General features: G+C 41.5%; 1 protein-coding gene and 1 pseudogene across 1 annotated transcript; one reads left to right on the plus strand and one right to left on the minus strand.

Moving 5' to 3' along the window:
* The first annotated feature begins 523 nt into the window (after nucleotides 1-523).
* OR1AK3 (olfactory receptor family 1 subfamily AK member 3) lies at nucleotides 524-1,468 on the plus strand. The gene has a single exon (NM_001390808.1). The coding sequence runs from the start codon at nucleotides 524-526 to the stop codon at nucleotides 1,466-1,468; it is 945 nt and encodes a 314-aa protein (NP_001377737.1).
* OR1N16P (olfactory receptor family 1 subfamily N member 16, pseudogene) lies at nucleotides 7,597-8,494 on the minus strand (annotated as a pseudogene).

Consider the following 14,155-nt stretch of genomic DNA (forward strand, 5'->3'; position numbering starts at 1 on the left):
TCATTCATGGTGAGTTATTTGCTGACCACAAAATTTAAAGCAATCTGCTAGTGATAGCTATATTCTGCTTCATTTTAATTCTTCTTTGTTTTTTATAAAAGTCTTTGTATATTACAGGACTCCTTTGACTAGCATGCTATCCATAGAAAGGCAGGAACCATTGTTTCTCTGGTAGTTAGTTATAGTCAGTACTCACTGAATATGTGGAACGAATAAATGAATGAGTTCTGGGTACCAAATCAGAGGGAGACTGGTAAGGAGGTTAAGATTACAAACTCTAAAATCAGAATCTCCAGGTTTAAACTTTACCTCTCTTTCAAAGAAACTCATTCCTTTATCAACAAAATGAGTATAATAATAACAATCTCACAGATCTGTTTAGGTTTAAATGAGATAATGCACAGCTATTAATATCCTGATTCCATCTTTGTTTTATACTTTTGTTTACATATAGACAATATGAGAGCAAGAAAAGTTTTGGAAGCATCATCCTTCATTTTATTCCTTAGTTTACACCAGTGAGATGAAACCTGGAAACCACACATTCAGTGTCTCTGAATTCCTCCTCCTGGGCCTGTCTGAGCACCAGACACAGCAGCCTCTTCTCTTTGGCATCTTCCTGAGTGTGTACCTGATCACCGTGGTGGGGAACATCGCCATCAGCCTGGCCATTGTCTCTGACCCTCACCTCCACACCCCCATGTACTTCTTCCTGGCCCACTTCTCCCTCACTGACCTGGGTTTATCATCCACCACGGTCCCCAGGATGTTGGTGAACATCCAGGCTCACAGGCATACCATCACCTATGCTGGATGCCTGTCTCAGATCTACTTCTTCCTGTGGTTCATTGGTCTAGATGTTTTCCTCCTGGCAGTGATGGCATATGACCGGCTGGTAGCCATCTGCCACCCTCTTCACTACACCTTGGTCATGAGTCCCAGATGCTGTATCCTGCTGGTAGTCATGCCCCTAATCCTTGCTCAGGCTTACTCTCTAACCCACACCCTTCTCCTGGCTCAGATATCCTTTTGCACTGACAACATCATCCCCCACTTCTTTTGTGAACTTCTCCCCCTGTTGAAGCTCTCTTGTTCTGATACTTATGCCAACAGGTGTGTGCTGACATACTGGGGAGGGGCATTAACCATCTTGATCCCCTTGCTGATTGTCATTTCCTATGCCCGCATTGTGGCTGCCATAGTGCACATCCCCTCAGCGAGTGGCAAGTGGAAAGCCTTCTCCACCTGCAGCTCCCACCTCTCAGCAATTTGCTTGTTCTACGTGTCTGCTATTGGGGTGTACTTCATTCCCTCCTCTGCAGATTCAGCCAGCAAGGACAGGATTGCAGCAGTGATGTATGCCGTGGTGACTCCCATGCTGAACCCATTCATCTACAGCCTGAGAAACAGAGACATGAAGAGTGCCTTGAAGAGATTCCTGAGCAGAAGGGCACTGCAATCTCCATGAGGTCAAACACATCATTTGGGGGAATTCAGGGGAAATCAACTTATAGAGTTATCTTGGTGCCTCCATTCAAATTCTGTATCTGCCACTTGCTAGCTTTCAAACCCAGTGCAAATTAAATAACCTTCAGTTTAGTTCAGTTCAGTCATTCAGTCATGTCTGACTATTTGTGACCCCATGAATTGCAGCATGCCAGGCCTCCCTGTCTTAGTGAGACACAATTTCCTTACTTGCAACTTTTAAGTCACTTCAGTCCTGTCCGACTCTGTGCAACCCCATAGGTGGTAGCTCACCAGGCTCCCCCGTCCCTGGGATTCTCCAGGCAAGAACACTGGAGTGGGTTGCCATTTCCTTCTCCAATGCATAAAAGTGAAAAGTGAAAGTGAAGTCACTCAGTCGTGTCCGACTCTTAGCGACCCCATGGACTGCAGCCTTCCAGGCTCCTCCGTCCATGGGATTTTCCAGGCAAGAGTACTGGAGTGGGGTGCCATTGCCTTCTCCCCTTACTTGTAAAAGGAGGTAATAAAACATTCTCTATCATGCAGGGTTTCTGGAGAGGTTACAAGAAAAAAATGTGTGCATATGCAAATTCATTTTTTATGGTAAACTCTTAGGAAAGTTCATTATTATGTACATCATCATTTGAGTTTTTTCATTTTTATTTTATAATGGAGTACAGTTGATTTACAAAGTTGTATTAGTTTCAGGTATACAGCAAAGTGATTCAGGTATACATACACATATATCTCTTCTTTCTCAAATTCTTTTCCCATTTAAGTTATTACAGAATATTGAGCAGAGTTTCCTGTATTATACAGTAGGTCCTTGTTAGTTATCTATTTTAAATGGGTGGGTGTGTACAGTTGCTCAGCCATGTCCGAATCTTTGCGACCCCATGGATTGTAGTCTGACAGCCTCCTCTGTCCATGGCATTTTCCAGACAAGAATACTGGAGTGGGTTGCCATTTCCTTCTACAGGGATCTGCCCAACCCAGGGATAGAACCCGCATCTCCTGCATTGGCAGGTTAATTCTTTGCATATATCAATCTCCAAGTACTCTGTGTTGTGTAAATTTATTTAGATCTTCATTATTTTCAGCAATAGACAATATGAGACTTTGAGGCAAATATTGTGCAGAAGAGAAAGCAAAAGTTCAAACAGGCTAAATTATATACCTGAAATAATTAATTATTACCACAGGAAGTGGCAGAGTCAGAATTTGAACTGAGATATCTGATTCCAAAATGCATACATTTGGTTCAATGGACATGAAATACACATATTCTTCTCAGTTTCTAGCTTTCTCTTTTTTTTTCTTCCTTCACATTGTTCACATACACAGTTCTAATCAACAACTTCTCCCAATACGAGCAAATGATTTGAAAACAAGGTAAAGCAAATAAGAAGCTGGAGAATGAGTGTGAAACAGGCCCAGAGATTCTCTCTCCTCGGGGATGCACACCCTCTGCTTAAGCATAAGCCCTTACTTAGATATCCTGCAATGACTTGTGAATCAAGCCACATGATCAGAGAGAAGGGAACTTGGGACCACATTGTTTGAGACTCTTACCAAGTTTCTTTCATGAAACCATCATCTTTCTTCAGCAATATGGCAACAGTCCATGTTAGATCTGCTTTAAAATGTAACTATCAATTTCATTATTGCATCCCCCCTAAGGATGCTGCTAAGGATATATCCTAACAATGTGCAGAGGACTTTTTAATAAAATGTATGCGGAAGTTTGGAACCTGTATTGCACTCTGTATTTCTTCCCCACATAACTCAGATTCTACTGAAATCTCACTGATAAACTCAGGTTTTTAAAATAGTTTTTAAATGAAAGTAAAACTTACATTAGTATCAGAAATACTTGGGTTTGTAAGTTAGATTTACTGTTCACTGTCTGTGTGACTTTCAACAAATTCTCAACATCTCTGAGTCTGCTTCCAAATATAAATACATGAATAGTATTTGATAGCAACTACAGTAACTATCATCTAAGGCTGCTGTGACAATCCATATAAATGATAACACATAAAATGCTTACCACAGTGATACTTATAATCTGAAAATTCTGTGTAAAATACAAATAATATTGAAATATGGTTGTCATTTCCTATGATATTTCTCCCGGCAATCTTGATTCCAGTTTGTGTTTCTTCCAGTCCAGCGTTTGGAGTGTGTCTTAAATGCAGTAATTAAAGAGTGTGGAACTAGTGAATGAATCAACAAGTAGGCAAGTGAATTGAATAGAATACTCAGAAATAAAAATTTAAAATATATACAGATAGAACTTCAGAATAGGCAAGTGAATAGAACAAAACAGAGTAGAATACTCGGAAATAAAAATTTAGAGTACATACAGATAGAACTTCTATGCTTGTACAAAGATGCATTGTTTAATAAATGTCCTAGAATAAGTGAATTGCCATTTGTCATACAGGTGCTAGGAAGACACATGGTAAATTCCTCTTTAACATCAATATTGAGAATAACTTTCATTCATAATCAAGAGGTAATACAAATTGAATAAATTTGATCATATAAAAACTTAAAATTTTCATGACAAAGAAATCCTATAAACAAAGTAAAAGACAGTTGACAAACTGGAAAAAAAAAGAAAGATATTTACAATGTCTGTCACAAATAAAGACAAACAGCATTTAAACTGAGAGAGAAAAGCATACCAACTCTATTCACTTCCTGATAGGATGTAATAAGGAGACACTTGCACTTTTGTGATATGTCAAAGTGGTATCTGCTCAGTCCAATCATGAAGAAACATCTAATAACTCCAAATGAGGGATAAAATTCTACAAAATAACTGTCCAGTAGTCTTCATATATATCAAGGACATAAAAACAAAAGAACTATACAATATTAAAGGAAATTTAACAGTGAAATATAATGTGTGACCCTGGATTGGCTCCTAGCTTAAAAAGGATATTACTGGGATAAGTAAGAAAATTTGAAAAAAGTCTACTGATTATTTAATAGAAGTTTATCAATATTAATACCTTGATTTTGATAAGCACTCTAGAGTAATTGGGAAAACTGGTTATCAGGTATATAAGAATACTGTTCAGTATTTTTGCACTATTTTGAGAGTCTAAAACTATTTCATAATTTAAAAATGTAAAATAATTAAACACAAAAATTTTTTAAATAATAAATAATAATGAAATATGTAGGAACCCATAAATTAACCACCATACTTCTAAAAAGAGATCACCAGTCAAAAAATAAAAGAACAAGGGAAATAAGATAATATTTTAAGTTGCAAGATGTAGAAAAGACAACATATCAACAATGACAAGCTTCAGATAAAGCAATGCTTAAGGGGAAATTTATCACTTTAAATACTTACACTGAAACAGAATAAAAAACATCAACAAAAATAACAAAATGCTCTACCTTAGAAAGCTATAAAAGGCAGGATAAAAGATACCAGAAGTAGAAGGAAGACATAATAAAAATAAATACAGAAGTACTGGAACACAGTATTGATAAGGGATAGAGAAAATAAAAAGAAACAAGTTGATTCTTTGAAGAATCAGCAAAACTGATAAACAGCTACCAGATAGTTAGGAAAAACGAGAGAAAGCAAGTTGAATATATCATAGGAGGAGGAATTCTCACTAATCAGTGGTAGTAAATTTTATATGGACAAAATTGTCCAACTGGATGAAATAGACAAATTCTTTGAAAAAGAATAGCTAAGTCACTTGCTATACAGTAGAAAATCAAGCACAACATTGTAAACCAACTATACTTCAATAATTTTTTTTAAAAGATAAATGCCAAAGGTAAATCTGAGGATTGTGAATTTAGTTCACTTTTGCTCCCTTTTCTCATGCAAAGATGGGCTCAATAAAGGACAGAAATGGTATGGACCTAAAAGAAGCAGAAGATATTAAGAAATGGCAAGAATACACAGAAGAACTGTACAAAAAAGATCTTCACGACCCAGATAATCACAATCGTGTGATCACTCACACTCACCTAGAGCCGGACATCCTGGAATGTGAAGTCAGGTGGGCCTTAGGAAGCATCACTACAAACAAAGCAAGTGGAGGTGATGGAATTCCAGTTGAGCTATTTCAAATCCTGAAAGATGATGCTGTGAAAGTGCTGCACTCAATATGCCAGCAAATTTAGAAAATTCAGCAGTGGCCATAGGAATGGAAAAGATCAGTTTTCATTCCAATCCCAAAGAAAGGCAATGCCAAAGAATGCTCAAACTAACGGACAATTGCACTCATCTCACACGCTAGTAAAGTAATGCTCAAAATTCTCCAGGCCAGGCTTCAGCAATATGTGAACTGTGAACTTCCAGATGTTCAAGCTGGTTTTAGAAAAGGCAGAGGAACTAGAGATCAAACATCCACTGGATCATCGAAAAAGTAAGAGAGTTCCAGAAAAACATCTATTTCTGCTTTTTTGACTATGCCAAAGCCTTTGACTGTGTGGATCACAAGAAACTATGGAAAATTCTGAAAGACATGGGAATACCAGACCACCTGACCTGCCTCTTGAGAAACCTATATGCAGGTCAGGAAGCAACAGTTAGAACTGGACATGGAACAACAGACTGATTCCAAATAGGAAAAGGAGTACATCAAGGCTGTATATTGTCACCCTGCTTATTTAACTTATATGCAGACATCATGAGAAACACTGGGCTGGAAGAAGTACAAGCTAGAATCAAGATTGCAAGGAGAAATATCAATAACCTCAGATATGCAGATGATATCACCCTTATGGCAGAAAGTGAAGAACTAAAGAGCCTCTTGATGAAACTGAAAGAGGAGAATGAAAAAGTTGGCTTAAAGCTCAACATTCAGAAAACTAAGATCATGGCATGGAAAATAGATAGGGAAACAGTGGAACCAGTGGCTGACTATTTTTCTGGGCTCAAAATCACTGCAGACAGTGATTGCAGCCATGAAATTAAAAGACACTTGCTCCTTGGAAGAAAAGTTATGACCAACCTAGACAGCATATTAAAAAGCAGAGACATTACTTTGCCAACAAAGGTCCATCTAGTCAAGGCCATGATTTTTCCAGTAGTCATGTATGGATGTGAGAGTTGGACTATGAAGAAAGCTGAGCACCAAAAAATTGATGCTTTTGAACTGTGGTATTGGAGACGACTCTTGATAGTCCCTTGGACTGCAAGGAGATCCAACAAGTCCATCCTAAAGGAGATCAGTCCTGGGTATTCATTGGAAGGACTGATGTTGAAGCTGAAATTCCAATACTTTGGCCACCTGATGCAAGGAGCTGACTCATTTGAAAAGACCCTGATGCTGGGAAAGATTTAGCACAAGAGGAGAAGGGGACGACAGAGGATGACATGGTTGGATGGCATCACTGACACAACGGACATGGGTTTGGGTGGACTCTGGGAGTTGGTGATGGACAGGGAGGCCTGGCGTGCTGTGGTTCATAGGGTTGCAAAGAGTCAGACACAACTGAGAGACTGAACTGAAGTGAACCGAACTAGATATACTAATGAAAGACAAGAATTGACAGCATGGACAGCTAGCCACTAAAGGCATGATATTAAAGCCAAATGGCTCCACATAAGTATTTAAAGAAACCAGCCAAAGCACAGCATGTACTGGCAAATCACACCCACTCCTGTTCTGAATCCATGGTTCTGATGGGAAAGACTAGACTCGTGGAGCAATATTTGCCACCCCAAAGTATCTCTTTGACTTGTCATTTAGTTCAAGTTGATGACAATTAAGGCCTAAAGGACTCAGGAAGAACCTCGACCTTTCCCAGAACTCCCTAAAAGAAAGTAGACAGAGGACCTTTTCCAGGAGGGGAGCCATCACCATAGATCACCACGGTTTGAACTAGTGGTAGTAAACAGAGAGGAACCTAACAAAGTCTGTTAAAATTTCTCTCTGTGCCCAATGTTTATAAGACATTCATAAAATACACAGATGATTCACATTGTAGGATTTGGGGGCTTAAGTGAATGATTTTGAGATCACTTTTCTCAAAATGTAAGTCAATACAGTAGGGGATGGTATTCCTTTATAAACACATGGGTTCTACAGAGTGAAACTGCAAAATATGGATTTAGGATTAAAGTCCCTGAGAAGACAGTGTGTGAATTTCCAAAAGCCTGCCCAATGCCACCTTCATATCCTTATTCCTGAGACTGTAAATGAAGGGGTTCAACATCGGTGTAATTATAGTGCCTATACTCACCCCCAGAATGTGATGAAGGAGGACACAGGTAGACCCCAGTAGCCATGCCATAGAACAAGAAGACCACCATGAGGTGGGACCCACAGGTGAGGAAGCCCTTTTGCCTGCCAGAGGCAGATGGGACCCTGAGGATGCTGGAGATGATATGTGTGTGTAACAGGATGATCAGGGAGAGAGGACCAGTCAGTATCATGGAGCCCACAGCGAACAGGGTTACCTGGTTGATGCTAGTATCTGAGCAGGAGAGTTGCAGCAGAGGGATCACGTCACAGAAGAAGTGATGGATAGTGTTGTCTGCACAGAAAGCAAGCTTGGCCATGAGCAGGATGTGTAAGAGGGCAGCGAGCTTGGTGAGAACCCAGCACGATGCCAAAAGGAGCACGCACACAAGAGGACTCATGAGTGTGGAGTAGAGAAGGGGCCGGCAGATGGCCACATAGCGGTCATAGGCCATCCCCCTCAAAAGGAAGTCATCCAGTGCCCAGAATGTCATGAACAAGTGCATCTGGGCCAAACATCCCCCACAGGATATGGTCTGACTGTGAGTCTGAATGTTCACCAGCATCTTGGGAACCATGGTGGAAGAAAAGCCGGCATCAGCCAACGAGAGGTTGGCCAAGAAGTACATGGGGGTGTGGAGGTGGGGGTCAGAGCCGATGGCCAGGATGATGAGCAGATTTCCTAGCATGGTGACCAGGTACATGGCCAAGAAGATGCCAAATAGGAGAGGCTGCTGCTCTGGCCTCTCAGAAAGTCCCAAGAGGAGGAATTCAGTGGCACTGGACTGGTTGTTCTGGTCCATGCCACCACACCTTCTGAAGGGAGAGAAGACGGACATGTCAGAGACTATACAAAAGGTGGTACTTCTAACTCTCTTTGAAAGAGACCCCGCTCATCCAGTTCATATATGCGCACATCCCAAGTCCTGGATCTTCCCACGTGGTGCCTATTGTCCCCTCTTCATCTGATTTAGGCCTCTTACTCAGGCTTCTCCTCATAATCTAACTTGCACTATCTGCATTTTGGGTTCCTGCCCATAAACAAAGCTCACCAACCAGCTTCTCACCACCAAGTATGTTATATTCTTGCCAACTGCTTTATTCTGCTGACCACATGGGGGTCACCAGTGTTGCTGTGGAACCCATAATATTGCACAACAAAATAAAATAATCAATACCAACCAAGAAATATCCAAAATAATATTTGAATATACTGTTTGCCTGCCACCACCCTTGAAGCCCTGACTGAAAGGCAGTGCTCACTGGCCACTGTGGTTACTGACAATCCCTTAGATTATCTGCCGTCAGCCAAGCGGGCATTTGTCCCCTGAAGGGTACATGTTGCAGTATGTGAATACACAACACAGAGTTAATCAGAGAGCACAGCACATGGTTTGTCCTTCCAGCAGAACATTTTCCCCCCTCCCACTCCTTAACCACTGAGAGTTCCCAAACCCTCTCTCTCTTTTGTCAAAGCCAACCTGCTTGCTCACACCCAGCTCTCCCCAGGAGTCCTTTAGTGTGAGTAATACACTTTCTCTTAAATTATCTTCCTGTCCTGAGTTATTCAGATGTCTCTGACATCTGAACGGAATCATATGCCTTCTGATACATGTGCTGTGTATACCTATCAAAGATTTGCAGTGTGAATATTTGATACACACACACGTATTAATAATAAAGCAAAACATGGTAAAATGTTAGTCTTTCTGGAATGTGGGCAAAGGGCATACAGGAATTCATTTTATCACCTTTACACACGTTTTTCTAAGTCTGAAATCATTTAAAAATTAAATTAGAAAATTCTGAGTCCCAGCTGGAACTCTGCCCAAGGTAAGTTTGAGCTTGGAACCATGCCCAAGAAGGAAGGAATGCCAGTCAGCCTTGGCATTAGAGACACTCTCCCCTGTGACTCCTCCAGTCCCCTCTGGCTCCTGGACATGCTACTCCCAAAATGGTAGTAAGAAATTGGCCGATTAATCCACAGGAGCTCCTCCTGTACTATGAAGAGAAGCTGAGGATTTAAGCAACAGTCTGAAAGAGGTGTCTGAACTCATGACAAGCACAGGTCAGAAGGAGCTGGAAATCCACACTTGCCGAAGGATCTATTTGGGTTTGAGTGTGAGTATGTCTGTGTTCATGAGTGTGTATGTGTGTATGCTTGTGTACAAGTTGTCTGATAAGCATGTGTGTATCATGTATGCTTATGTATTTGTTGCTTGGTAGTTTGTGTGTGTGGGCTGTGTATGATTGTGTATGTGTTGTTTGATAGTCGTGTATGTGTGTGTCCTCTGTACCTGACTCAGCCTGATTCTCTTCCTGAGTTAGACCCAGTCCAGGCCTGTTTTAGCACACAGAGATCTAGTTGTCAGCCTCTTAATGTGCAATTAGCAGCTCCTGAGTGGTGCCCATCATCTTAAATATCTGCCTCCTGTTGTCATGATGGGGCATGTCCCCCAGCAGGCAGGCATTACAGTTCAGGGTGAGGGTTCAGCATCGGGGCTGCTGGAGCAGATGCCCGACCTCACCAAGGAACCAAGGTCAGACAGGGCTCAACCTCCACTCGGCAGCCAGAGCTTAGTGTGTGTCCAACCTGTGTTTGTGGGTGACACACTTGAGAGTGAGAGCAGGAATGTGTGTTGTTTGCTTCTGTCTGTGCGTGTGTCACGAAGGGCACAGGTTGGTGGTGGTGGTGAATAGGCTTAGCCTACCCATGCTAACTGCCTTCACCTCGCAAGGATTTGGGGCATAAGCAAACCTCAATTAAGGGAGTGTGTGTGCTGCTTGTTGTGAGTGCACGACTGGGTGTGCTTGTGTGTTGTTGTTGTGTGTCTTGTAAGATTTTTGATTTGTAGTTGGCCTTGTATGTTTTTGATGGTGTGTATGTATAGTGATGAGCTATGTGTATGCAGTGTGTTTATGTATTTTATAAGGTGTGTCCTGCTGTGCCAGTGGTGTGTTGTGAGTGTATGGTTGGATGACACATGATTGTGCATTGTATATGTCTTGCTTTGTGTGTTATTTATGACTTGTACATATATGAGTGTTTATGATCTGAACCACAGACTGGTTATCCTTCCCCTGGAATGAGTCTCAGACACAGATGACAGGAATCCTCAGATCAGCAGGGTGTGTGTGTGTGCATGAGAGAGAGAGATTTCTATGTGTGTTTGAGGACTCCTGATTGTCGGGAGAAATATCAATAACCTCAGATATGCAGATGACACCACCCTTATGGCAGAAAGTGAAGAGGAACTCAAAAGCCTCTTGATGAAAGTGAAAGTGGAGAGTCAAAAAGTTGGCTTAAAGCTCAACATTCAGAAAATGAAGATCATGGCATCTGGTCCCATCACTTCATGGGAAATAGATGTGGAAACAGTGGAAACAGTGTCAGATTTTATTTTTCTGGGCTCCAAAATCACTGCACATTGTGATTGCAGCCATGAAATTAAAAGACGCTTACTCCTTGGAGGAAAAGTTATGACCAACCTAGATAGCCTATTGAAAAGCAGAGACATTACTTTGACAACAAAGGTTTGTCTAGTCAAGGCTGTGATTTTTCCAGTGGTCATGTATGGATGTGAGAGTTGGACTGTGAAGAAAGCTGAGCGCCGAAGAATTGATGCTTTTGAACTGTGGTGTTGGAGAAGACTCTTGAGAGTCCCTTGGACTGCATGGAGATCCAACCAGTCCATTCTGAAGGAGATCAGCCCTGGGATTTCTTTGGAAGGAATGATGCTAAAGCTGAAACTCCAGTACTTTGGCCACCTCATGGGAAGAGTTGACTCATTGGAAAAGACTCTGATACTGGGAGGGATTGGGGGCAGGAGGAGAAGGGGACGACAGAGGATGAGATGGCTGGATGGCATCACTGACTCGATGGATGTGAGTCTGAGTGAACTCCTGGAGTTGGTGATGGACAGGGGGCCTGGCATGCTGCGATTCATGGGGTCACAGAGTCGGACACGACTGAGTGACTGAACTGACTGACTCACTGACTTGCATCCATGATCTCAAGTATCTTCTTATGTGACCTTCTTCTAGGGTAACATCAACTGATATAACCAATGCTCCAAGTGACTGTTTCCTGTAAAGGAACCGCCCTCATTTTCAGACACCTGAGAGTGACTGAGTGTCTCAAAGTTTTGTATCTCTTTGCTTCATTTAATGTCCCAGCAAAGAAACACTAGGCACCCTGCTGAGTGAAGTTAGAATGCAGGAGCCCCCCCGCCAAAAAAAATGGGTGCAATACCTTGGAAGGCCACTTAATTCTTTTATTTCAGTTTCAGTTCAGTTCCGTTCAGTTCAGTCGCTCAGTCGTGTCCGACTGTTTGCAACCCCATGAATTGCAGCACACCAGGCCTCTCTGTCCATCACCAACTCCCAGAGTTCACTCAAACTCATGTCCATCGAGTCGGTGATGCCATCCAGCCATCTCATCCTCTGTTGTCCCCTTCTCCTCCTGCCCCCAATCCCTCCCAGTATCAGAGTCTTTTCCAATGAGTCAACTCTTCGCACGAGGTGGCCAAATATTGGAGTTTCAGCTTCAGCATCAGTCCTTCCAATGAACACCCAGGACTGATCTCCTTTAGAATGGACTGGTTGGATCTACTTACAGTCCAAGGGACTCTCAAGAGTCTTCTCCAACATCACAGTTCAAAAGCATCAGTTCTTCGGCGCTCAGCTTTCTTCACAGTCCAACTCTCACAACCATACTTGACTACTGGAAAAGCCATAGCCTTGACTAGACGGACCTTTGTTGGCAAAGTAATGTCTCTGCATTTGAATATGCTATCTAGGTGGTCATAAATGGAAGCTCACAAATTCTCAATAATTATCGATGGCTTAAACATAAGCTATGGAGAAGGCAATGGCACCCCACTCCCAGTATCAGAGTCTTTTCCAATGAGTCAACTCTTCGCATGAGGTGGCCAAAATATTGGAGTTTCAGCTTTAGCATCATTCCTTCCAAAGAAATCCCAGGGCTGATCTCCTTCAGAATAGACTGGTTGGATCTCCTGGCAGTCCAAGGGACTCTCAAGAGTGTCATAATATCAGCAGCAAACATAAGCTAATGTATGTGAGAACCTTTTGGCATCTGGAAAGTATAGAATTATGAATGAAAGGAATTATCTAGACAGAGCACTAAGAGAATTCAGGACAGCTTCAGTTTCCTTGCAGCCCTCAAATAACACAGAGTGTCTGGCGTCCATGACAATGAAAGGAGATGCTTCCATATTAAAGGCACAGAATCTGATCACATGAATAGTATTAGACTGAACTACATGAAGTAACTAATAGTTGATCATTTTTAACCTACAGAAAAAGGCAATTTTATATGTGTAATACATATATATTCTTATATATTCTTATTTGTATATTCCTATACATATGTTCATGTGTATGTATGTATATGAATATAGTTCAATCTATATCTGTATGGGATATATACACATATGTATATGCCCCAGGTTCCATATATGTTTTTATACAGTTCATCTATGTGTGTATATATAAACACACATTACCATATATATGTGAATATATATGCATCCCATCTCTGACGGCTACATCAGCTACATGCCTGTGAAATTTATATCATTTATGTTGTCATTTCCTAAAAGCTTAAAAGCAGAAAGAACACTAATTCTTAATACCATAAAGATTTTGTTATAAGGCTGACATATTAATTTAATTAGTAAATGTATATAAAGTGTTAGTTGGTCAGTCGTGTCCAACTCTTTCCTACCCCATGGACTGTAGCACACCAGGCTCTTCTGTCCATGGAATTCTCCAGGCAAGAATACTGCAGTGGGTTACCATTTCCTTCTCCAGAGGATCTTCCCTACCCAGGGATCAAACCCAGGTCTCCTGCATTGCAGGCAGATTCTTTACCATCTGAGACACCAGGGAAGGCCAATAATGTATGAAAAACCCTTAGCATAGTGCTGGTAACATAGTATAATCCGCTAAGTGTTCACCATCAATATGAAAGATAGTCTGTGGACCATTTTGTTTGGGGAGCTATCCTGGCATCAAGTGGTGTTAAGCCATTTCTAGAGGACCAATGAGTTTATAGCTATAGGTCAACGGCACTAACCAGGGTCCCAGGAGGTGTTTCACAAGGCTCCAACACCACCACCTCAGCCCAGAAACACCTGAGATCAGTTTATAGAGACTCATCTACTATTTCTGCCACAGTGAAGTATTATGGTTTGGCTCCATCTCATTGGCATAAACTATCCCAGCATGTTTATAGAAAATATTCTCACAGAAGAAAGGGACCTTGCCTTTCTTCTTCACTGCTGCGTTTTCAATCATGAGTAGATGGCAGGGTTCAGACTCAATGTTCAATAAATAATGGTTGAATGAAACAGCAAACATCCTCTGGCCTTTGTGCAATGAGGTCTTGTTGGCTACTTCTGGGTGTGATGTTTCCTGGATCCAGACTGGGATAGAGCAAG

Source organism: Bos taurus, chromosome 11 (assembly GCF_002263795.3).
Source record: "Bos taurus isolate L1 Dominette 01449 registration number 42190680 breed Hereford chromosome 11, ARS-UCD2.0, whole genome shotgun sequence".
NCBI lineage: Eukaryota > Metazoa > Chordata > Mammalia > Artiodactyla > Bovidae > Bos > Bos taurus.

Bases quoted from the DNA above. Each gene is read 5' to 3' on its own strand.
- OR1AK3 (NM_001390808.1), top strand. From the start codon at position 524: ATGAAACCTGGAAACCACACATTCAGTGTCTCTGAATTCCTCCTCCTG.